This window comes from Calonectris borealis, chromosome 9, assembly GCF_964195595.1.
Source record: "Calonectris borealis chromosome 9, bCalBor7.hap1.2, whole genome shotgun sequence".
Taxonomy (NCBI): domain Eukaryota; kingdom Metazoa; phylum Chordata; class Aves; order Procellariiformes; family Procellariidae; genus Calonectris; species Calonectris borealis.
Genome location: NC_134320.1, coordinates 10,244,469 through 10,270,324, shown reverse-complemented (window position 1 = coordinate 10,270,324; position 25,856 = coordinate 10,244,469). Strand labels below are relative to the sequence as shown.

Sequence of the window (25,856 nt, the reverse complement as noted above, 5' to 3'; positions counted from 1 at the left end):
GCATTTTTAAAAAGGGGAAGAAAAAGTCCTAGCAAAAGTTCAAGACTCTGCAGAATTCACTAGTATCAACAAACTCTATTAGTGCTGATTCAAATCCTTAGAAGCGTATTTGCGTATTCAAAGCACAGTTGATACAGGGAAGCTGGCTTTCCATTTTCCTTAATGCATAAATGTCACTCACCTTTAACTGGGATTAATTCTCCTTTTAGCTACCCTGTGTAACAGAGGAGTAGGATTTCACTTAGTGCTTTATAGCTGCATCATACAGAAGAACTGGGTGCAATGTGTATAGCATGCGCTGGTGCAGCATTGGTGGTACAAAACTGCAGAAATGTGCAGGTGTCTGGGTAGGTGGGCATTCCTTCTGTGCTTGGAGGCAGTACATTAAAATCAGTGTAAAGGTGCTGGGAGGAGAAGGAACAAGTTCCTTGACTTGAGTGGAAAGAAATTAAGAATTTGGTGCTCATTCCTTCATGCATGAGTTACTACCCATACTCCTGTTTCTTGCAGGTTTGTATCTTGTGCCTGCCCTGAGAACAGGTTTAGGGAGTGATTAATGAAATCACTGAATGCCCAAACAAGCTATGTTACCGCCTCCTTTCCTGGAATTCAAGGCATTAAAATCATTATACTGGCTGAAAAAGGTTGTTATGTGCACATAACACAGGAATGGGTGCTCCAGACTTGGGTTTGATGGAAACTAGTACTAACTAAACATGTTGTTGCATGTTTATGGTCCCTTTAGATGCTGTGTTCAGAGGGTTTTGTACTGCAAGCCTTCCCTCGGATCTGCATTCTCTCCTGTATGTCGATATTTTTATGAACAGTGAATATGGTAGTACAAAAAGCCCTTAAGAGCAGTTTTGCTGATCAGAGATTATAAACATACCTTTTCTTAAGTACCCAGTGTACTGATTGTTTTAGAAAATTAATGCATTTAGTGCTCAAGAAAAATGTTTGCAGCACAGCAGTTTTCCATTTAACCTTAAGCATCTTTACTCTTATGAAATATGCATTTGACAGACCTGGTTGCATTACTCTGCACAAAAGTACATTTTAGCTGATTACATACATCCTATTCTGTGAAGGTTATTTTAATCATAAAATCATAAAATCATTAAGGTTGGAAAAGACCTCTAAGATCATCGAGTCCAATCGTCAACCCAACACCACCATGCCCACTACACCATGTCCCTAAGCGCCTCATCTACACGTCTTTTAAATACTTCCAGGGATGGTGACTCAACCACTTCCCTGGGCAGCCTGGTCCAAGGCCTGACCACTCTTTCAGTAAAGAAATTTCTCCTAATGTCCAGTCTAAACCTCCCTTGGCGCAACTTGAGGCCATTTCCTCTCATCCTATCGCTTGTTACTTGGCAGAAGAGACCAACACCCACCTCACTACAACCTCCTTTCAGGTAGTTGTAGAGCGCGATGAGGTCTCCCCTCAGCCTCTTCTTCTCCAGGCTAAACAGTCCCAGTTCCCTCAGCCGCTCCTCATCAGACTTGTGCTCCAGACCCTTCACCAGCTTCGTTGCCCTCCTCTGGACACGCTCCAGCACCTCCATGTCCTTCTTGTAGTGAGGGGCCCAAAACTGAACACAGTATTCGAGGTGCGGCCTCACCAGTGCCGAGTACAGGGGCACGATCACCTCCCTGCTCCTGCTGGCCACACTATTTCTGATACAGGCCAGGATGCCGTTGGCCTTTTTAGCCACCTGGGCACACTGCTGGCTCGTGTTCAGCCGGCTGTCAATCAGCACCCCCAGGTCCTTTTCCTCTGGGCAGCTTTCCAGCCACTCTTCCCCAAGCCTGTACCGTTGCCTGGGGTTGTTGTGGCCCAAGTGCAGGACCCGGCACTTGGCCTTGTTGAACCTCATACAATTGGCCTCGGCCCATCGATCCAGCCTGTCCAGGTCCCTCTGCAGAGCCTTCCTACCCTCCAGCAGATCAACACTCCCGCCCAGCTTGGTGTCGTCTGCAAACTTACTGAGGGAGCACTCGATCCCCTCATCCAGATCATTGATAAAGATATTGAACAGGACCGGCCCCAGTACTGAGCCCTGGGGAACACCGCTCATGACTGGCCACCAGCTGGATTTAACTCCGTTGACCACAACTCTCTGGGCTCGGCCGTCCTGCCAGTTTTTTACCCAGCGAAGAGTGCACCTGTCTAGGCCGTGAGCCGCCAGCTTCTCTAGGAGAACGCTGTGGGAGACAGTGTCAAAGACTTTACTGAAGTCCAAGTAGACCACATCCACAGCCGTTCCCTCATCCACGAAGCGGGTCACCTGGTCATAGAAGGAGATCAGGTTGGTCAAGCAGGACCTGCCTTCCATGAACCCGTGCTGGCTGGGCCTGATCCCCTGGTTGTCCCACACATGGCTTGTGAGCGCCCTCAAGATGAACCACTCCATAATCTTCCCCGGCCCCGGGGTCAGGCTGACAGGCCTGTAGTTCCCCAGATCCTCCTTCCGGCCCTTCTTGTAGATGGGTGTCATATTGGCAAGCCTCCAGTCATCCGGGACCTCCCCTGCTAACCAGGACTGCTGGTAAATAATGGAGAGCGGCTTGGCAAGCTCCTCCGCCAGCTCCCTCAGTACCCTTGGGTGGCTCCCATCTGGCCCCATAGACTTGTGAGCATCCAGGTGGCATAGCAGGTCGTTAACTTCTTCCTCTTGGATTATGGGGGGTTTATCCTGCTCGCTGTCTGTCTTCCAGCTCAGGGAGCTGAATACCCTGAGGATAACTGCTCTGACTATTAAAGACTGAGGCGAAGAAGGCAATAAGTACCTCAGCCTTATCCTCGTTCTCAGCGGCAATGTTCCCCCCCGCATCCAATAAAGGATGGAGACTCTCCTTGGCTCTCTTTTTGTCCTTAATATATTTATAAAAACATTTTTTGTTGTCTCTTACAATAGTGGCCACGTTGCGTTCTAGCTGGGCTTTTGCCTTTCTAATTTTCTCTTTGCATGACCTAACGAGATCCCTGTACTCTTCTTGAATTGCCTGCCCCTTCTTCCACAAAAGGTAAACTCTCCTTTTTTTCCTGAGTCCCAGCCAGAGCTCCCCGTTCAGCCAGGCCGGTCGTCTTCCCTGTCCGTTCTTCTTACGGCACATGGGGACAACCTGCTCCTGCGCCTTTAAGACTTCCTTCTTGAAGAACATCCAGTTTTCCTGGTTGTGGTACTTAATATGATTTGCTTTCATGAGTTCATGCTCCAGGGATGTTATGGTGTCTCACATCTTACTTTTTCCCCCCACTTGCATAGAGGATTATGTTTTGTCTTGTATCAGAACATAGCACTCGGGAATGGTTTGGATGCAGCACTGGTTGATGTTTCAGAAGCAAAGTTATAGCAGTTGTTTGCTGAAAGTTGCCATGGCTTTTGAGCTTAACATACCTTAAACAGAGCTGGTTTGGAGTCCGCTTCATTTCATACCATTTCCAGCCTCTTCAACATCAATGGATCTTGATTTGCACGTGCATGTTACAAAGTTCAGTGTTTTAGACTAAATCTCCTCATTAAAAATAAAGCGGCTTCATAATCCTTGTCATAGTATTGTATCTCACTGTTGATAGCTCTGGATGCCCCGTTTCCACAGTTTTTTGTTTCATTTGTGCAAAACTGCTGTCACACTATCTGAAATCTGAGCATGTTGTATCAATTTCCTGTAGGAAATCGTTGTATCAGGGAAGATTGGATGAGTGTTAAGCATGTAGCTTTGTGTCATGAGGAAGGAACATCATTTACAATACCAGATCTAACTACGGCTAAAGTACTTCCATGCACTGAGGGTGTGCTGAACCTTCCTGTGGCCTTTCCCATTTAGAAACACACAAACTGGGACTCAGCAGCCTTCAGCAACACTGAAGGACCTCATACTTGTTTGTACGTGAGGCCATGCTGTGCTGTTTCACACCGTCATACAACATGTCAAGTAATGGCTGCATGGTGTAGCAGATTTTTATCAAAGTTACTCCTTCTGAATACTGACCCTTTCTGATTGGGAAGCAGCTGCAATGTGATGCTGACCACTTGGGACAGGCAGTGAGGACTCAACGTGTCCATGGTGTAATTCCACTGAAGCAGTGCTGTGGCACTGGGGAAGAGCTCAACGACACGTGCACAACAACATGACCAAAATGTTTAGCAATTGCTTTAGTTTTTCTCTTAGTGTGTTCCTCCTTTGAGGTTTTTCTCAGGTCTTTCTACCCCTTAAATTCCTCCCTGTGAGCTCTCACTACCTCTTTTTACACCATTTTTTATGCTTTGTCCTGGTGTGTTCTTGCTTCTTGAGCAAGTGGAAGGGTGGAGGAAGAACAGGGGTAGCTTAGTGTGTGCTGTGATGACAGTGTGTCTGGGCACAGAAATAGTCACTAGCAAAATTTGTGCTGTCATTTATATAAAACTTGGAACATTTAGTAGATATTTCAGATCTGGTCCCTTGGAATTCTGCATCTTCATATGGGTCTGAAGACGCAGTAGGCAGAGGAAAAGAGGGTATACCAAACAGGATCACATCCTTACCACGCTTTATCTGCCTGCCCTAGAATGATGAGGAGCATGCCCAAAAGCATTCCCATCCAATGAAGGGAAAAACTTCTTCTATGGAGAATGACACAGAGGTCTGAGTGGATGAGTGTTTCATGGGTGGTCAGTGAGATCTGACACCTGACGCAGTAGTGGTCTGTCCTTTTCTGTCTTTTTTTATAGCTCTGCTGAGAGGACGGCAGGATTTCCTTCTTTCTAAGAAACTTACCATGTACCCAGGCTTGTGGGAGGGCTGTGGTTTAATGGGACAGGCTCACTCTCTGCCCGTGGAGCGGCAGAGTGGGGCAGAGTTGCTGTGTTGTATGGTGAGGGGTCAGCACCCCGCTAACCCAGCAGATTTCTGACTCCTCCTTCCCTTTCCCAGCATCAAGGGCATTAAGGTTGGGGGTTTGTTTTGTTGTTTTTTTCAGTAGCTGACTAACTTGTCCTGTTACTGGTACAGATCCTCAAGCAAACGTGTGTGTGTGCATGTGTGACCAGAAAGCATTGGTCAGTCTGGCTACACATCACCCCAAGAGCACTGCGGTGCACTTTTAGCTCTGAATAATGAATAAGCCAATAGAGTTCTTGTCTAAAAATGTGAAGTCTTGAATGGTGTTTTTTGTAAAAGGTGGGATTTAGCTTGAGATTTTTGTTTTGGAGTTCTTTTGGGAGGGAGGGAGCGTTTGTGTAATTTTAACAGCTGCCCTTGGTTGCATTGGAAAACCTGCAATGGATTTCCATCACAAATATTCTGAATATTAACGTTTTTACAGATGTCAAAGATGTCAATAGATTGCAAATGTTCCTTTTATTCAAAATGTTGATCAGTTGTTTACATTAAATAAACACCAAAACCTGAACAAACTGAAACAAGAATAAAACCCTCCTGTGTTCTGTGTGCACTTGATTCTCCTGGCTCTGCTGAAATGCTGACTTCGGTTGTGGTGGGGTAGTCACGTCATGAGAACACTGACTTTGAAACGGGGAAAGTGAAGAGGAGATAGGTATTGGTCATTACTCTAATCTTCCTAATCTGTAACTTGTGCATGAATGAATAAAAAATGAAAAGGGACAAAGTTACCACTTTTTTTTTTTTTTTAATTAGTGACATTTAACATTATGTGCTAGTGTGGGCTAAAGTTCGCTAAGTTGAGAGAGGAAACTAGCTTACAAGTGTGTGGTTTCTCAATTTCTGTTTAGATTTGCTTCCTTGCATGATAGAGAATAGTGTTGCTCTGTTCCCGCTTTCAGGCTGGGTAGATGAAAGTAAGTTCTGGAAAAGTCGGTCTTCCTGATAAATAATGGCTTTTAGCATGACAACTTCTGTAGGTTTTCATATGATAACTGAAGATTTCCAAGATGAGATTTGCAATCTTCAGGAATTTGAAAACAATGTTGGTATTTCTCGGGCCACAGAAAAATCTATTTTTTCTCCATTTAAAAATACCTTTGAATTTTTATCATGCGTATTTGGCTGTTACTTAAGATTTAATTCTGCAACATGCAAAGTACTCTGGGCCTAAATACAGTTACTTATGTGCTTAAAATTAAGCAGTGCTTAAGTGCTTTGCTTTTTCATATTCAGTTTTGGTTTTAAGTCCACAATATGAAGATCTTAAGTGGCACCACATCGAAGAGACATCTGTGTATTTTTAAAAATTACTTTAAGGCTGTGCTTATCATGTTGAATAGTAAAAAATACCTTGAAATATTGGAGAAATGTGGAAGCTTTAAGCTGAATGTTCTAATGTTCATCTTGGTTAGAAAAAGCTGTTACAGAGTTAATTCTCATTCATTTGGCAGCCTTAAATGGGATATCTCTTTGGAAATTGTTTGGGTTTTGTTGCCTGTTGTGGTGGAATAGCAGTGAAGAGAACAAGAAGTGGTATTTCATCATTTGTATAGAACTGTTGCAACTTCATAGTGTTGAAAAAAAATATATAAGGGGCTTAAGAAAAAAGCTGTATTTTGAAACTGTAGTGATTTTTAAAGGAGGTAATAGGATCACAGGAATAGGTGTACTGAAGATGCCGTGGGGGCTCGGGATGGTTGCCTCCCTGAAATAGCAGGTACATGATTATTTAAAAAAAAAAAAAAATTAAAGACATTTTTCCTTCCCTCCCAGAAATGAATGTAGACCAGAGAAACTGCCATCACATTCCTTTGAAATCGATCATGAAGATGTGGATAAGGATGAAGTATGTATTCTGGTTTTGGTGGGTTTTTTTCCCCTGGGGAAGAGTTATTTATTGCTTTAATATCAAATAAAGAATAATAATGGAGGCTCATTATCTCCTATAAAATATTTCACATTTTAAATAACTCTGAAGGTAGTGGAACAGCTTTGTCTCTTGTGTCATCATGTGCATAGCAGGCATATTAGTAACGTCTTACTTTAAAAGGAATGAAAGGATGATTATTTGTTGTCAAGCAGATATTCACACATTACAGTTTTCTTTCGTCCTAGAATTCAAAAGGCAAGTCCATGTAATACTAATCATGTTTTTCATACAGGATACAACATCCCACTCATCTTCAAAAGGTGGTGGTGGTGGTGGAGGAGGAGGACTAGCAGCAGGAGTTTACAAGTCTGGATGGCTTTATAAAGGGAATTTCAACAGCACTGTAAACAATAGCATTACTGTTCGGGTAAGGGGACAGCATTATTCTTTCTTTATTCCATTTGGATTTAGATCCCCCACAGAGGCACGCTTGTTTGCTATTGTCATTTAGCTGTTTATATCTCAGGTTTGATTACATTGCTTTAAATGATAGTAAAGTAATATTGCAGTTGTCCGCAAAACAGTGCAATTGAAGTGCAGTTAGGAGTTGCCTACCATTTAAACCTTGTGAATAAAATATCAGTGAAAATAATTTGCACTACAACAATTCTCATTCTTTTTTTTTTTTTTTTTTCTTCCCTCCCCACTTCAGTCATTCAAAAAGCGCTACTTCCAGCTGACACAGTTATCGGACAACTCATATATTATGAATTTTTATAAAGATGAAAAAATATCAAAGGAGCCAAAGGGATGTATTTTCTTAGATTCTTGTACAGGAGTTGTACAGGTAAGTTTCAGTTTATTTCATTTATTGTTCGGGTGTCAGATAAATTTAAAAAGGCAAGTAGAAGAACACATACATTAATGGAATGGTGGTCTCAGTAGCAGTTTCATGAAATGAAAACACCATTAGTTTTGCTCTTTAAATTGGTGCAAGTGCTCAGACCAACAAGTTACAAAAACCACAGTTGAATTATGGTAGCAGATCACGCATATGCTCTTTGTCCATGGCACACATGAGAAAAAAAAAATCATAAAATGTTTCTTTTCACTGAAATTAATTTTCTTAGCTGCCAGATTTTACCTCATGCTTACTAAGAGCATCCTTGCTTGTTGTGAGTTAGAGACTCAGGTTACAAAGCATCAGCTGTTGGGCAAGTGCTAAATTAATCCTGTATCCTGAGCCTCCTTGAAGATCATCACTTTTGGAGGTGATAGAGAGTCTTAATGGCAGCAGGTAGGACACAGCCTTATTGTTTATTGTGGCTTTGAAAAATAAATAGCCAGAAATGTCTGACACCACCTTTTTTTTTTTGTTCCCTCTAAGATTGAGTTCTTAGCTTTTTTCCCCCTCTTGCTCTGCCTTTCCTCTAATTCTATTAATGTATTTCTCTTTTTTCTTTTTTTTTTTTTTTCTTTTTTCCATTCTAAACAAGGTGTTATCTTGAATAGTATGTTACTGTGGTTGATCTAGCCCCATGTGTCACTAAATAAGGAAATTTCTTTTTTTTAGCTATACTTTATTCTTCGCTACTTAACCAGTAAAGATTGGTAACAGTGCTAGTGCAGATTGATTTGAGGGTTGCTTTGAAAGAAACCTTTCAGGTAATGCAAGGGAGGGCCCCTGATAAACAGAAGCTTTTGCTGGTTGGGAAGTCTCTCCTTCACCCCTAAACAGACCCTTTGGAGCAAGACAGATAATCAGTGAGTAGTTCGCTCTGGGAACAAGTATTTGCCGACAGCCGTCTGCAGAACCTCATTCCTGCACCCAGGAAAGTACCCAGCTCTGTAGGGAGTGACTGTTTCCCCTGTGTAGTTCAAAAGGGTGTTTCTTTTTTCAAACGTGTGTAGGACAGGATGGAGATAAACACGTAGAAGGACAATGATGTTTGCCTGTGTTAGTCCATTGGCTTGAAAGACCCTAACAGGTAGCTTGGAAGTGTGGCAGAAGCCATAGAGAAGATACTTCTACAGAAATCCTGTTTAGAAATTGCTGCTTGCTCCTGCTTGCTGGCAGTGTGTGTGTTCTTCTAAGATGGGTCTCAGCCAGAGTTCTAGTTAAGCCCTGAGTGTCCCTGTAATGTGGTTTTAGGTACAGATTTAATGCTATCCCAGAGGGTGCCTGTTCTGCTGTGTTGTTTCTGTTGAGACTCCATGATAGCAGAAATGTCTTGACTACAAGATTTCTGGCCTTTTTGACTAACCTCTGACAAAAAAGCTCAAGAAACCTTTGAAATCCTCCTCCTGAACTCTGACAGCTGCCTTCTAAATCTACGGTGTACCTGCAAATTGTCCCAAACTGTTTGAACTTTATGTTCTCCTGTCGCCTACCCCCAGACACTAGTTTTCGTGATTGTTCTTTGATTGACATTTAGAATGGGATGCACAAATTTATGAGCTATCTTCACTAGCAAGAAGTGAGAGTCTTAGCCAAGGGGCTAATAGGGCAAGCATCATCAACTGTCAAAGTCTGTAACGAACTTAGAATCATAGGGCTGAAAAACAAAACCTGGCTTAGAGCTGTCATAAACAGGGAGACCATAGAATGTGGAGAAAGAGTTGGGTAAAACTGAAGATTTAGAGGAAAACTGTGATGTGAAAGTTCTTATTTAATGAGTTTTAATACCACTATAAGACATTTAACTCCCTATGAATGACTTTGAGCTCCTCTTTGATAGAGGTTGAATATCTAAATTGTGGTAAACATCCTGGAGAAATCATCTCCAGATAAAATACAAAATACTTCCAGAACAATTCTGTTATTTTGGAAGAACGACCCTGCAGGCGTTCAACTTAGCCTGATGTTTCATTTATAGCTCATCCATAGTTTCTTTTTGAATCTTGTATTATTTCCTTCTGGAAGAAATTGTAAACTTGAAATTAAGTGTTGAAGATTACAAGTCAACCTCAAGGTCCACATACCATATGGAAGGACTTAGAGAGAAACAAACTGAGAAATGGTACTTTTTTTTTTCCTGTTAACTGATCAGGAAGAAAATAGTTGGCTTTAGATTTGAAAGAAAGACTTTGCTGTAGATCTCATCTGCTTGCCAGAAGTCTGAAGTGCAGATGGAAAAATGGATATTGAAGTTTTCCTGCCCTAATGTTCTTAAGATTCAGCATGCGAGATGTATTGCTCTATTAGATAACGTCTAATAGTGTTACAGTACCTGATTTAAAGATCTTGGCCATGTCTGTTAGGGGAAGTACATAACATAGACAAGAAATGCCTTCATTTTCATGTGCTCTGTGCTTTCTGGAGATAAATTGAAACGTAGCATTTTTCTTTATAGATTGTGCATAAATTGGTATACATAATCCACTTATACAAATAATCTATCCTTAAAAGTTTTGAATGGCCACTACCTAAGATTCTTGGCATAGTTTTGTTCAATTTCTAGCTCTTGGTCAAGCCCTCATGTTATATCAGTAAAAATAGGTTTCAGTGAAATTTTAGTCCTTGTTTTACATTAATTTGAATGTATGCAGTGATTGGAGGATTAGAGTGATTTCAGGATCAAGAAAAATATTGGACACCTGAGTACCAGTTTTTACAAAACCCAACCCTATTCTTACCCTATGTTGGGTGAACTAAAATTTATATCCCTGAAAGAATATTCACCTCAATGAAGTACCTGAGAGGAAAATTATTTCCTACCAAGAGAATTTCCAGTAGCAGAACTAAAAAATAACACACACACATACACATGCACACACACAATCCCAAGTTACTTTGAAAAGCCAAGATTTGACTGACTCTGTTGACCCAAGTAGTTCCAGAAGAAGTTGTTCAGTCCTAACTGATTCCTGAGCTGGGTCATGACATGTAATATAAGGACTGGAGCAAGTGATTAACAACAGATTGGGTAGGAATCTTCTAAATCATCTCTCCTGCTGGAAAAAAAAATGTTCATGGAACTTTATTCTCGGTATCTTGGGTTCTCGGTCTCCTCCTTTGCTAATCAGTATCAGATTTTGCCTCTGTTCCTCTTAAATAAAAATATCACTATGATCTCACTGTCTGGCTTAGAAGCTATTCTTAGTAACTTATTGATATAGGACTGTACTGAGAAATAGTTATAGTATGTAGAACTACAGGATACCATTGTCATGTTATTTGGGACTGTTAATGAAGAAAAATAAAATTGAGTGAAATGGCCAGTTATGGGGTGGATTTGTTGTTTTTCATTTGTCAGCATCACCTCAAGGTTAGATGTGTCAATAAAGAGATGTCAGTTTTCTGGCATATTGAAAACAAAACAGTGGCACTGATGTCTATAGTCAGTGGTTGAAGAAGTCTGATGAAGTAATAAGGGGTAGAACATGTCAGTGTTCTTTCAGATTTAAGGAGGAGAGACAATTGGTGCATCTGCTTCCACAAGACTAAGAGATAAAAGCCTCACTAATTTGATAAATTTGAGGAATGAACCACATTATATTAGATCACATCACTTTGTTTAATTTTATTGAGCTGTTTCAGTAATTAAGCACTTGTTAATTCTTATGACAGGAATTGATGGATTAACCATCTACTGCAGGTAAAATCTGGTGATACAGAACAGATCTCAGAAATCAATCTGTTGCCAGGATACTGGGCATTGGTTCTTATTCTATACTTGAAAAGGCTAGCATTGCAATGACTGAACAGCACTATAACCTCACCTTTTGCCTCCTGCAAAGAGTTGTTGAAATCGCCTTAGTTGTTTTTAAAATCCTTCTAATACAAAGGCAGCAATGGGAAGTACCCATTGTAATATTTTCACGTGGAGGCATTTGTCCTGTTGCAATCTTCTGGAGGGATTTACTGGTTAATCTCTATTCCAAGTTTAGACTGATATCATCCAGAAGCTCCTTCAGAAAAATATAAAAAGAACAGAATTATGTAGAAATGTTCTCATCGTAATCACAATGTTTCTAGCTTCATTAGATGCTCAGAAATTGTTACCTTTATGTAGCTTGTTAGCAGCATCTATAAATATCTTGAAACAGAAGATTTTATAAATGGTTCACAATTAGCTTTGACCTATTCATGTCCACCCTCAGCAGTCAGGGATGGAATAGTCTTTGACCACGTGCTGACTTTGCTTGCTTGCTAGTTTGAATTTTGTGAACTCAGTCCTGTTCCCACTGAGCAAATATTTGTATGACTTAGCACTACTTAGTATCTTTCTGAGTGTCTGAGTGTAGGGTATAGGAGACTTGGGCTTTAGAGGTGTTCTCTCCAGACAACTACGACTCACGTACAGCAATGCTGTACTTTGCCATCAGAGGTCTTTCGTTATTCCTCTTGGGAGGTCTTCCCTACTGTTATTTGAAGTGTTATTGTCCATAGTCTTAGATTTCTACGGCTAAACAGATGTATATTTGGCCACAGAAGATCTTAGATGCACAAAGAGCGAAAAATAAATTGACATAAATTTGCATTAATATCACACTACTTGGATTTTCTTTAAAGCCACTGAATTTTGCTTGAGTGTTATTTTTACAGAGTGGCCATATACAAGTCCATCTTATGGATGCCTTTTTCAGTACCTTTTTATAATTAGTTCTAGGGTTTATTTTTCTTTTCCTTTTGTTCCAACAGAATAACAGACTTAGGAAATATGCCTTTGAGTTGAAAATGAATGACCTCACATACTTTGTGCTGGCAGCTGAAAATGAGCAGGATATGGATGACTGGATTTTCACTCTCAACAAAATCCTGCAAATAAATCCAGAGGGAACCATTCAGGAGAGGAAAAGTGCAGATCTCACTGATCTGAAACTTGGTAAGAGTGAATAGTCTCTTGCATTGGTTTTTTTTCAATCAAATGCAAAAAATTGAACCTTCAGATATCACTATTGAATCATTTTAACTGCCTGAGTCTGTAATGGATTCTGCACCTATTGATTTCTGATGAAGCAGCACCAGTCTTTTGGCAATCCCTGAACAATGTCAGCTAACTCCCCACAGATCATTTTCAAAAGGCTGGGGGGGAAGGTAAAGCTGCTCCCCACAAAGTCAGCAGGAGCAACGTGGCTCTGCTTTGCATATGCAGCTCTTTTTCAAATGTAGTCCTCTCTGTAAATGATCTTGCTAGTACTTCGTGTTTTACAGTCTTGGGAGTCTGAAGGTTTTGAAAAGTTTTGTGCTGGAGAGAGGTTAGATCAGTTCTTTTTCCAGTGTTTTGTTTTCTTTAAAAATCTGGAGCTAATAATTTAAAAAAATCCCAGCTGTGATATATTGCTCTTTCCGTGGAAGCTTATTGACTTTTCATTTCTTGCTTTTGTGAGTTTGCGTATTAATATGCTTTCACTGTGGAAGAAAGAATTGGATGCTCTGTTATACTGCACTCTTCATGTGGCAGTAACTCATTCCTCCACATAATAAATCCACGTTCAGTTTGGATGAACCCCAGCTGAAATTCTAAGACTGAAAACACTTGAAATCTTAATACAGATTTGAACTGCTTGTGCTCTGAGCTGAATGAAAGTTTTGAATCCACATGCATCTGAATCTTGGGGAAGTTCAGAGCTAATTGAAGGCTTTAGCCTGATGTTTATAATAAATTCTGATTTTGAAGGGACAGGATACTCTTCATATAGCCAAAGAGGTTTTTATAATTTGGAGGCACAAGAGATTTGCACTTCAGAATCAGAGAAGTACTTTTGAAAATCCCACCCATAAGGGGTATTAATGAAACAGGAAGAAATATGTGCATAAAAGGTCAAAGACCTAAGGCTAACAGAAAACAGAAGGCTCTACTGGTAAAAACCCTGATAACAAGCAACAGGAATGTGCTATGGAGTTAACTTGTCAAAAGGCATGATGCTTTCTTGGCAGAAGAGCATAAATAGCTGTAATGACTTATTTCACATTGGGCTGAATTACCTAGTGAAAGCAGAAAATGGTCCCTGGTGAGCTAAGTAAAGCAAAGGGGTTGCTGTTTAGTGCTGTTCTCTGGATCTGTAGATTTGCAGCTCATGGAGTCCAGACTGCATCCCTCCCCTTCCCAAAGAGCAGGTAAGGTCCTGCCTGCCTCACTGAAGACTCCTTTTACTGGGAGTTCAAAATCTTTCTATTGACATAAACCCTTGGTGTTGCCTCAGAAGGGACCAAGAGAGCAAAGGTAGGTTTCTTTGTTGTGGGCATGAATATTTGTCATGGATGAATGTATAGGATGTTTCACTGAGTAGAGTCAGCCCTCTTGTTTGAAAGCTTAAATATAGACAAAGTTACAGTAAGCACCAGTGGGAGATGAGGTTGAGGAGGACAGAGGTTTACATTAGTATCTCTTCCAGTTGTTAGTCTGATGATACTAAAGGGAATAAAAAGAAATAGCATGAGGATAGATTTTCTTTTTTCTTTTTTTTTTTTTTTTTTTAAACCCAATGGTAATAGCAAGTATAATAAAAACATTTGCTTTTTTTTTTTTTTCTTTTCAAGACCCTGCAGAAGTTTCGGTGAATTATGATTGCTCTCAAGAAGAGAATGATTCTTCAGAGAACACCTTGCACCCAGACTTCGCAAAAGTAATGGGTGTTATATTTATCTTTACAAGCTTAGTGGAAAGTGTTATCTAGGTGAAAAATGCCTGCCAATAGATGATCATTAATATTGTGAAAGGTTTGAAATTATAGCACAGCCCGTTGTGATTGTTAGAGCCATGCAAATGACAGGAATAATTTTCTTTCTGAACAGCTGATGGCTTTGTTTAAATGAGAAAAGCTCCATTGGATGTAAAGAAAGCAGGTGCTCCCTCGAGTGGTTTGATTTAGACCTGTGAAGTCAGTCCCTGTTGATTTAGACCTGTGAAGGGTCTGGTCCCTGCAGTTATCTGTGAAATATTTACTCTTTTTAACTGCATTTCAGAAGAGTTTGGCCCTTGGAGAGCCGAGATTTCCTGTGTGACTTGCAAGGAAACAAGCTGTGTACTGCTCATTGCCTTCTGTAATTTCATTGAAAGATGCACGTAGTATCAGGGGAGGTGTTTTGTCGTCTGGATCTCATAAACTGCGCCTGTGGATGAGATAATTGTAGACGGTGCTAAGAAGCTTTTTGATGAAAAACTAGATTGGAAATATTTCACTGCTTTTTCTTAAATGAATGTATGATCTGTTTGTAATCTTCTGTCAGAGAGCTACTATAGGTATTATCTATCTACACAGCCAAATGCTATTTGAGGATGTTGCTCCCACAGATTTGAACTGAAAGCTGTATATGCAAATGAGGACAGAATCTGGGCTACATTTTACTGTAGGTTGTATTCATATATATATGAAGTGGTCACCTAGAATTTAAAAAAACCCAACAAACCCAAAACAAAAACAAAACAACCAATCAACCAGATAAAATGTAACTGAGTTTACGTATTAAGGACAACAGTAGTATCTGATCATCTCATCTGTGGATACTTTCTAATGGTTTAGTTAATGCAGATATCTCAAAGGTGTCTTAAAGATATCTCAAAGAGCACTGGTGGCCTGCAAGGCTAAAATAGATGGTCTGCATGTTGTGCGATGCTTATATTGCCCTTTGTGTGGTTAATTCCTGTTCCCCCCTAGCCTTGCTCTGTAGGCCTGGCTGCAGCAGTGATCTGTGGCCCGTCCCTAGTCTGTGGCAGGTAACTTCCTGATCCCATCTCTACCTAAACCGGTACACCAGGGACACATCAGGACCTGCTTCTGCAAGTCAGCCCATGAGTGGGGCATGTTAGGAGGTGAACACAGAGCTCTTGGTCTCGCTGTACTGCTTCTGCTTGTTACTTAACGTGTGTCAGCAATGTCACGCTATTGTGAAAAACACAAAACGTTGAATGGGACCTGAACAGGAGCATAGCCTGTACCATGTCAGCTAAGGTTTGTACTCAGTCTTGGGCAACCAGGAAAGTTGTGGACTCCGTTAGTAGTTCAGAGATTGAAAAATAAAGAAAAGTTAGGAAAAACAAAGTGCAAAGAAAGACTGAAGGAATTGAGCATGTTTAGACTGAGAAAAAAGATTTCAAAGATGTCATGAGGGATCTGTAAGGGGAAGGGAGTGTGTAAGGCATACTTCACATGTTGGATGAATGGGCTTAAATAGTGGGGAAAAAATTATCAAAGTTAGACATAAGGATAAACTTTTAAAAGGCAGGGTAGGAAAGCACCAGGTGGCTCCAGAAAGTTGTTGAGTTGGTTTTATCAGAGAGCTTATTATTAACTTAAGCATGTGTCTGTCAGAAATAAAATGGGTGTGACTGATCCTGCCTTGTGGCAGAAGGATGGATGGGGAGAGGACTCCCAGCCTTACCTTTGGGTGACACACTGCAATCTGTGTGTCTGCCCACCTGGGAGGCTGAGCTGCGCTTTCCTGCTCCCCTTTCTGCCCTCCCCCTGACACAAGTGGTTTTCTGTGGGGCTGGTTTTTTTTTTTCCCCTCGACTTAAGAATCCCTAAAGTGATTTTAGTGCAGTGATCCACCGTTCTGACATCTTACACAATGGCTTCTTTAGTAACATATATGAACTTGAATTACTTAATTGATCTATTTTGGGGTGCCTTAGAACTATAACATGGCCTGAAAATCCCGGCTTCACAAGCATATAACCTTCAAAGAGTGCTTGAAGGTGCTTTGGAATAACTACTGCAGAAATGAGAAGTGTTGTTACAAGTGAAACATCGATCATATGTTTAGAAGTCTAACAACTCTATGGATTTCTGTTCTTGTGCAGAAAACTAATTTATTATCTGTCACAACAGTACATCACAGAAACAGAAGAAACAGTGAAAGCCTCTCGAAATACAGAGCGACTAAATCTTTTCTCTTTGGATCCTGATATAGCAGTAAGTGAATTTTTTTTTTTTCAAGTTCTTAGAAATTTTAAAATACAGGTGGTCTGAGCTAAGCCACCAGAGTGAACTAGAGTTCAGCGAGCAACTGGGTATACCTGAGACTTCAGCTTTGAAGGGTGAGGGGAGCTATCTGTAGTCCCTAGAGATTTCTGTATAGACTCTACCCATATCTGATCACAGAATGATTGAGGATGGAAGTGACCTCTGGAGGTCATCTAGTCCAGTCTAGCTAAGCTTTGAATCGTTAAAGCAAACTGAAAATATTGTAGGAGCAGAACCTTCTCTTGGACTGGGGATTTTACAAGAACAGTGTTTTTATTGTTATTCATTGCACTGAATTTGACTGCAAAAACATGAATGGATATAAAAAGCAGTGGGAAAGTACATTTGGAGGTACAAAAGGCTATGTGAAAAAAAGTTTAGCTGGAAATGGAGGAAGTGCAGGTTGCTTTTCTTTTTATCTTCAGCTTGCTTATCATTTAGTGTCAGAGTTCATGATTCAAAGAATGTTATTCCTTGCACTGAATGTACATTTGTTGGTGATTTAACTGGAAGCTTGATTTTAGTTAAAAAGACGACTTAAAATAGGGATCAGTATGTATTCAAACTTGAACCTGTTGTCAATCAATTGTAGCGCCATTATTAAAAATATTAGGCAAATTGAAATAGTGGTGGAAATTGAAATAAGAGGAAAGGAGGGGAAAGGTCTGAAATCTAATCCTAAAATGTGGTGTTATAGTCTGAAAATATGAGGCTCTTTAATCTATATGAGGAAATTAAAAGCTAAAGTTTCAGAAGCAGTAAGTAAACAAGAAAAAAAATCTGTTCTAAAATTATAGGAAGCCTAACTTGGATCCCTAATTCTGCCTCTGACATTACATATGTCCTCAGGCAATCTTTTTGCTTCGCTTCTAATCTATAAATTAGGAATAACACTCATTTACTATTGTAATGTGAAGATATCGGCAGTGACTTTTTGAGGTTTTCAGGTGCTTCAGGAATTGTCCAGACCTTTTAAAAAGCATACTTAGTTTTGGAATGCCATGCCTTTCCCATGTGTAACGAATCACCCAACTTATTTCAGTCATTGAATCCTCAGAAAAAGGAGTTTCCAGGGACAAACTCTGTGATCAAGCCATTTGAAGAAAAGCCTGCAAAGAGGATCCTCATAACTTGCAAATCCCTCAATTTGAATCTCCAGGCCTGTGTTACTGAAAATGAAAATGATCCTTCGACCAATGTAAGCTTTACTTATTTCCTGCAATTTTTCTCTCTCTTTTTTTTTTTTTCTTCTTTTTTCTCTCTTTCTGTGCACTTGTTACTTTGGAAAGAGAAGGTAAAAGGAAAGCTGTGTCACGCATGCATACTGCATTCCTCCTCCTCCTCTGCCCATCCCTTTGGATTGAATAACGAAACTGACGAACTTTTCAGTAAACGTTTTGAAGCTGATTTAGATTGCAGACTTTCAGCTACAGTTCAGTGGGGAATGAAAAACATTAAAATCCTTGAGGATTCTTAACAATTGCTATAAGGTGAACAAATTTAAACTGCCAAGATCTATGTAGGGAGGCAACTGAATATCAGTTTCTGGTGAACTGATTTTTGGTTCTTCAGAGAGAGACCAGGAACCAAGCAGATTAAACTACAAAAGAGAAGACAAAATAGAGAAAGGGCTGGATGCTTCACCTAATGAAAAAGCCCAGCTAAAACCAAGACAAAACAGAAAATTTTGCTTATTCTTACTTTAAGAAAAAAGGGCAGGGAAAAGCGAGATGAGACTGTCAGTCTGTAGCTTTTAGTTAGTTTTCCTCTGGAGCAGGAAAGTTTTGAGAAATTAGTGTCCTGGCAACTCAACTTTCATACATTACATATGAGGCATTGATTTCCCCGTCCCCTCCCCATTTGAAGATGACCTCTACAGTGAGTGCATATTCAGCATGATGTAATCAATACTTTTTTGGCAGACTGGAATAACTGTTTAAATGAAGTCATGATAACTGTACCAAGGGCATGCAATAATTCACTACAGAGGCTGAAAAAGCATGGAATATTGTACCTGCCATGTGTTGTTCCTTATCTCCAAAGTTTTAAGATTCTGATTTCTGGACAGCTCAGAAGGTGTTATTCTTATTCTGAGACTGATTTATTTCATCAGAATTAAGGAGGCTCTTTGGAGGTTACTTACAGTCATAGGACTTAATTGCCTGGTGCTATGCGACAGAATAAGAGGGTACTGTCAGAGCGGTTTGAATGCTCTTGGTATCCTAGCAAAACAGAACATGTGTTTCCCACAGAATAATACACCCACGCATTTGTGTTTGTACCAGTAAACATTTTTCATCTACTTACATTTGTCATCTTTGTGCCACATTTCTGCCCATCCCTGGAAAGCCCACCCTCACTCTTCTTTCTTTTATTATGATTCTGAATCTATGTTTTAAAAATCCTATAACATGTTTCTCTGGGGCTGTATTCATTTACTCTAATAATTATCTGTGACAAATACATTTGGGTTTTATTCTGCGAGTTTCTAAGTTAGCTGTCAATTACTGTTCTGGCACATTGTTAACAAACTACCTTTAAAAGCCCCTAAAATCACATGGTTGGAAACTAACTTTGGCAGAGGGGTGTGTGAACGTGTGTTTTTAATGAATCTCATAATTTGTAAATAATATTTGTTTGCTTTTTTCTTTTCTAGTTGCAGGAACCTATTAAAAGATAGAGTTTACCCCCTTGCTCTCAGTTACCACTATATTATGTTTCTGGTGTTTTCTCCAGGTAGAGCCTTTCTTTGTGAGCGTGGCACTCTATGATGTCAGGGATGGCAGGAAGATCTCTGCTGATTTTCATGTGGATTTGAACCACACACTTGTTAGACAGATGATTTCAGGTTCCTCGTTTTCATTAGAAAATGGCACTGTTGAAAATATAGACTCAAATGAAATGGAAGAACCACAGGTCAAGGGGTTCCCAGAAGAATGGCTGAAATATCCAAAACAGGTATTCCACGTGTGACTTGCGTGACTTAGTGACTCGTGTGACTTATTTTAGTTCAGTAGTAGTATTCATTTTCATCAGAGAATTTATCTGTACTACCAGTGGTTCTTGTTTTCAAGAATACTCTCTTTTTGTGTATCAGTGGTACTTGTATACAGATGCTTGATTTTTGAGCAACCTGTATAGACTTTAAAACCATGTACAATCCAAACTTTGAAAAAAGTTAGTGTCTGTTATTTAGAGAAACCACCCATGTTTCCTGTGCTCTTTGGGTTCATTTGCTGACCTTTCCCAAACCAGCCAAACAAAATCGCAACTTAAAGCAACGCCTAGATGCTGCACTAATTTCAAAGTACTTCCACGTTCTTGCTGTTGCTGTAAGCCTTACCCTGAAACCCCATATGTTACCTTTTCTTCTCCCTGTCATTCCCCTGAGGTGTGACTGATTTAGGCCAGCATTTAAGTACTGTCCAAGAGGAACAGTTAGGTTAGGTGATGCTAACGTGGTTGTACTGCTTCTTGACTTGAGTCACTCTGTTTGCAGGGTGCTGCATGCGCACAAGCTTACTTCAGCACCAGCACAGAGATTTTGTTTTCCATCTGGTTGTATTGAATATGTAGAGATCATAATCCTCAATAATCTTTTCTGAATTTGGTTTGTTACTGTTTCCATCAACAGAGAGCACTGGCAGTATTTTATTTCTCCAGTATTGCTGGAGAAATATTTTAACTGTTCTCTCTTTTATCCACAGGCTCTTTTCTCCATAAGTAATCCTCATTCTGAGATCGTATTAGTGGCAAAAATAGAAAAGGTGCTTACAGGAAACATTGCCAGCAGTGCTGAACCTTACATTAAGAATCCTGATTCTTTTAAGGTAATGTAACAGGAACATCAGTTCCTTCTTTGTCAGCTTCAGCCTATTGGAAGCTGAAGACGTTGCAAATTGTGCTCACAAATCTCACCAGTGTATGGTTGCTGAACAGGAGGACCACGCCTAAGAAAGCAAATGTCCAAGCTCCATTGACTGAATGAATGACGTACCATTTTGTCTGCAACATACAAATCTATTCGTGGTGCATTCCTATGCTAGTCATGTCTTAGCAGAGTGAAATTCTCTTTTAGCTATCTTTTAGAAATTATGAGTTAGTGCACTTCGTGTACGAGCAAAGTTGGCGTAGGCACTTGTTTCTCTTTGAGAGCAGGCAGTGCATCTGCATTGGGTATATTACAGAAAACTGGAGTAATAACTGTAACTAACACAGTTCTGACTGAAGGGATGGTGAAGGGGTTTAATTTGTCAGCAGCATCATATTCATCTGCTATGTCTTTGCTGTCCACTCAGAACCTTCTGTTATGGGCAGTATCAGGCTAAATTATTTTAGGGACACTATAGCCTCTTCAGCAGGGGAGTACTTGGATGTACTGTGTGCTGCATTTCAGATATTATAATGATATTGATGAAATAATTAATATTTTCTTTTCTGTAGTGTGCACAGAAAGTGCTAAAATCCAACAAACAGTTCTGCAGCAAGCTGGGGAAATACCGTATGCCATTTGCTTGGTCAGTGAGGTATGCATTAATCCTTTTTATAATTTTATAAGCATCTTATAGCTTATTCTGCTCTTGGACTTGTATCCTTTTATTCTTTTCCACTTTTTGTGCCTGAAGCTAAGCAAAGCTTTCTGTGTGGTCCAGGACTCCAGAAGATCCTGCAGCTTCATTATTTCATTGCCCTATTTTTCACACAGCTGAACATTGGTTACCTTCTCATTAAATGTTACTGTGGTGGAATCTTTTCTTCAGGTATGTAGTGAAGTTGCCAGGGAGTAGCAAAGGTGGCTGACAGAATATCAATTTATCATGAGCTCCACCAGTGATTTGGTGCTAAAAATTACTGAAGAGATTTTGAAGTCACAGTTCTTACAAGAATTTCCTACAAAGGTAATTATGGTCTGAAATAGAGTTGCAACGGCCACCTAAAATATAGGTGCACAAGTTTGAAGCTCTGTTCTTGTTATGATGCCTGTCAGGTTTTAGGAAAAATCTAACCAAGGATTTGGAGGTTATGGTGCCCCTAAAACAGTGCCTTGGGGGTGATATTGAGGGATTATGCCTCAGGTAACCTTGCATTTTTAGTGGTTAGTAGGTAACAGAGAGCTGTTATTTTCTCATTTGGCAGGTCAGTTGGGTTTTATTGCAGGTCAGTGTAGTGGAAGTGATGGATTTTTGTTCTTCCTCTCTCTCCTCCTGGATAATTTCTTGCTGGTCTCATCCTCAAGATTGAGGCACCCCTGTGCTTCTTGATCCCCTTCTACCAGATTAACTCACAAAAGGAGATGTGGCTTTTTTCTTTTTGTTGTCCCTTCAAGTTTCCGTGTAATTCCTTTCTCTGTCCTCTCCATTTTTTCCTTCTCAGTCTTCTGTAATTTCCTTAGCTTACTGCTGCCCTGGGATGAGACAGCTCCCTGACTGAGACCCTCCTGTGTGTCCCTGTGACAGCTCTCCCTTCTTTCTGCCATGCATAGAGCAGGGAATATAAAATTTTATATTCCCTATAAAAAAGAAAGCTGTTGATTGCCGAGTGAAAGCATTCCTTCCCCTCTGTGGCTTCTGTTCTGACCATGGCTGGCCAGGTGGAGAGCTGTCTGAAGCTGTACAGAGGAAGGAGGAGTGAGTGCTAGATGAAAAAGTCATGCTGTGGCATTGCCCATGACCATGAGGAACAGCGGTGTGGCTGTGTGCTTCTGGTGTGGAGGTGTGGAGCCCAGAAGTGCACAGTTTCCCCTGCTGCGTGTAGGGGAAAGCTTATGATTTTAGAATATGGTGCTTAGATGGCAAAGGAGAAAACACACAGTAAGGTACGGCCGTTTGAAGAGTTCATTTATTTTTTATTGACATAATTTTTGTCAATATCCAATAGGAACAGGAAAAGTATGTGCGTGCTCAAGAGAAAGGCAGTTAATGTGTTCTGATCTGTCATCGCAAGCTCAAGGGTAGTCATTAATATTTACTACTTCTCTGTGGCCAAAGGACCATTCATCAAAATTATATTGATGGGTGTCTCTTGGGCTGACAGAGCTACTTTTAGCGTGTAATGGACCATACAATGGCAAGAGGTGCAGCCTTGGCATCAGACTGACTTGAGGCTTTTTATTAACTGTCCTGCCTGTGGTCTGTGGCGGTACCATCAGTGATATGTCCTGCAACTCAGTCATTGCTGTAGCTATCTTTAGGTAGCATGATGATTTTAAGTAGTTCAGGGTCTGGCTAGTCATTCCTGCATGTGGATAAGGCTAAAACATTCTTCCACGTCTTCAGCAAATCTTATCTCTTACCTTGCCAAAAAAAAAAAACTATACAGAAAGGTTTTCTTCTCATTTTGAAGGAAGTGCATTTCCCTTCCATAGGACTCTCCAAGCATCAACCCCTAGTTGCCTCTCGGTGAGAGGGAGTAGGCAGAAGCAGGGTTCGGGCTGTGCTGTACTATGCTGGTACGCAGGTGCTGGGCTGTGCATGTGCTGTGGCTGTACTGCTCAAGCGCATTACGTAGTACTGTGCCTCAGCCCAGAATTGTAGCTGCAGGTCTGTGCTTGCTCTGCCTAAGGGAAGTTAAGTAGGCATGAATGAAGTTTTACTTCTATCACTGTAAGGTGGATAGCACCTTAAATGCCCATCAAGCTAGGGTGCACTGAGAAAATGGTGCTTTTCAGAAGATTCTCCTCTCCTTTCAGTTCTGTGGTATTTCAGATATTTTATCAAATACCAGTTGGCAACTCCTTGGCCATCTCAGACATAGTATTATAACCGCATAAATTTATTTTGTAATAACGGACCACATTGATTTGGGGTAAGGAATAAAGTCTTGATTAGATCAAACTTGACTAATAAATAGTGCTCCACCAGATTTAAACCTGCATGTGGGTGTTTTGAGTTCTAGTGACATGGTATATAATGGCAGCAGCTTCCAGTCACCGCAGCCATGTGAGCAGAAGCGTTTCCTATAGATGGATTGCTCTACTTAACTACTACTCATCTAAGTGAAGTACAGCAGTTGCTGCTGCTGCACCCAACAGTATGTATTGGGTAAATGAACAGAGATTTTTCTTTTTGGAATTCCATGCAGAATGTTTAATTGGCACAGGCTGGAATGTGGCAAAGGGCATAAGGCAGGACAAGAGCAATAGAGCTCCCTTTGAGAGGAGCTTGCTTGTGTGATGCTCAGTACGGTGGGTATGGGAGTACCTGGGAGTCTGAGCCTTCCTCAGTCTGTTTCCTTGAGACTTTTTGTCAATGGAAACTCTTGGCTATAGTCCATACTTTTCCAGTTTCAGAGATAGCAATGACTTGTTTCACTAGGTATTCTGTCTGAAGTTACAGGCTCCTTTTTCAATGTGCAGTCCACAGTCTTAGAAAGTAAGATCGAAAAGACCTCTGCATCATACTATATTTTTGCTTTCGCTAGGAAACTTTCTTTCCCAGGATCAAATCATTCCTAAATATATTTGTCTAGCCAATATATCTGGCTGTGATTTCCCAAATATAAATGGGAATATATGCTTGTGGTGTTAGCAAATGCACAGCAAATTCAACATTTTGCAGACTTATTGTGTGTGCATTACACAGATGGCCTGCACATGGGCAGAGGACATAGCTGGGGTTTCTGGACATCCCGCAGTTCCAGCAGGCAGTATTTTTGGATAGCACTCTAATTCAGTGCTTCACTGCCCATACCATTAAAAAGCTTTCCTTCCATCTGTAGAATTAATTACATAAAATATACTTGGGTGTGTTTATCAGATCTTAAACCTTTTCATTATAAGTCACATTATGAGATAACATAGTTTAAAAATCATTGACCAAATACACCACGTATATGAACTTGTTGGTATCAGTGGTGTTGCACAAGGAATTTATTCAGTTCGTTGGGTCGAATTCTGCACTCGTTTACATCTGTTTATGTATTAACATTATTCAGGACTCTTTTTGGTAAAAGCAAAGCATAATTTGGCCCTATAAAATCTATTTCTATTTTCACAGCTTGAAAATAGAAGTTTCCACAGGAGGCTATCGCACTACAGGGGAAAAAATGGTTTGGCTATGATAAATAGCAAAACCTTGGGTTTGGAAATATGTTTTCCAGTTATTTCATTCTGGCATTAACCACGCTTCTGGTTTTGTGTGGAAGTTTTCCCCCCTTAAAGCAGTTACAGATGGCCACATTGCGATTTTTACGTATACATTCAGCAAGCCAAAATCTTGACAGTTGAGTATTGTGCATGTGACTGAAACTCTTAATTAGCTTATGTGGCATCCAGTTTGTTAGCATCGTTCAAAAACATGACTCAGGCTTCCTCCCTGATTTCTTGCTGGCGTTGGTGGGATCTGGTGTCTGTAAGCTCTCGCAGGTATAATTACGGTATGCGTTAGAATTACAGCGTGTCAAATCCATCTTCCATTCTCATATTTCTGCCAGAACTGCCAAAGTTTGCAAATATGTGCCTGAGCTACATATTGTAGATGTGGGGAAACTTCACTCACAGAAATTAGTTTTTACACTCTGCTATTCCTTCAAACCTCCTCCACCCTCGTAAACTTCACACTTTAGAGCCGAATATTTGAATCCTTCAACAGCTTGTGCAGCTGCTGATTGAGTTCTTAGAGCTGGCGTAAGTTGATGTAGCTGAAGGTAGTGAGGCTGCACTGATTTACAGTAGCTGCAGATCTCACACTGAATCTCTAACCCTGGAGGTGAGCAATTTTTCCGCAAATCGTAAGCCACTACTTAACAAGTAGCTTTTTCAATGTTAAATTATGAACATTGTGTAGGTTTTCCATGCTTAAGGAATTTTTATGATTGTGGACTATTAGCTAACAATGTCAGAACGGTAGATTCATAGAAACACTTTAAATACTGAGATGATGTTTCAGTTTCTTTAGGTGAAATCTGTTAATTTGTTTTCCCCTAAAGTAATACCTTTAGAATCTCTTCAGGATTTTAGTTCTGTGCATTTTTTCTTATTAAAATCTCTCTGGTGAATAAGTAACCGGCAGTAAGGAATTGTTAATATATTAGGCAAGTATTGGACTCCTGGACTGTAGAAGAGTTTTATTATGTTTCCTCTTCTTTGATGTGACAGTTGTCATTCTCAAATGCCTTCAGTATGTTCACTGTGACAAGGAGCACTCTTGCTCCACCTGCGCCCAGCAGCCTGGAAGGGTTTAGCAAA

The 25,856-nt window shown here is 40.3% G+C and overlaps 1 protein-coding gene across 3 annotated transcripts in view; it reads left to right on the top strand.

Moving 5' to 3' along the window:
- DOCK10 (dedicator of cytokinesis 10) overlaps positions 1-25,856 on the top strand; it is a 162,558-nt gene that overhangs the window by 73,620 nt on the left and 63,082 nt on the right. For all 3 annotated transcript variants that reach the window (XM_075158204.1, XM_075158202.1, XM_075158203.1), the window contains exons 5-14: positions 6,664-6,736; positions 7,053-7,187; positions 7,473-7,607; positions 12,405-12,588; positions 14,247-14,332; positions 16,538-16,621; positions 17,715-17,870; positions 19,409-19,630; positions 20,380-20,502; positions 21,116-21,198. In XM_075158204.1, coding sequence (XP_075014305.1) covers positions 6,664-6,736; positions 7,053-7,187; positions 7,473-7,607; positions 12,405-12,588; positions 14,247-14,332; positions 16,538-16,621; positions 17,715-17,870; positions 19,409-19,630; positions 20,380-20,502; positions 21,116-21,198 — 1,281 coding nt within the window. The remainder of the gene's footprint in view (positions 1-6,663; positions 6,737-7,052; positions 7,188-7,472; positions 7,608-12,404; positions 12,589-14,246; positions 14,333-16,537; positions 16,622-17,714; positions 17,871-19,408; positions 19,631-20,379; positions 20,503-21,115; positions 21,199-25,856) is intronic.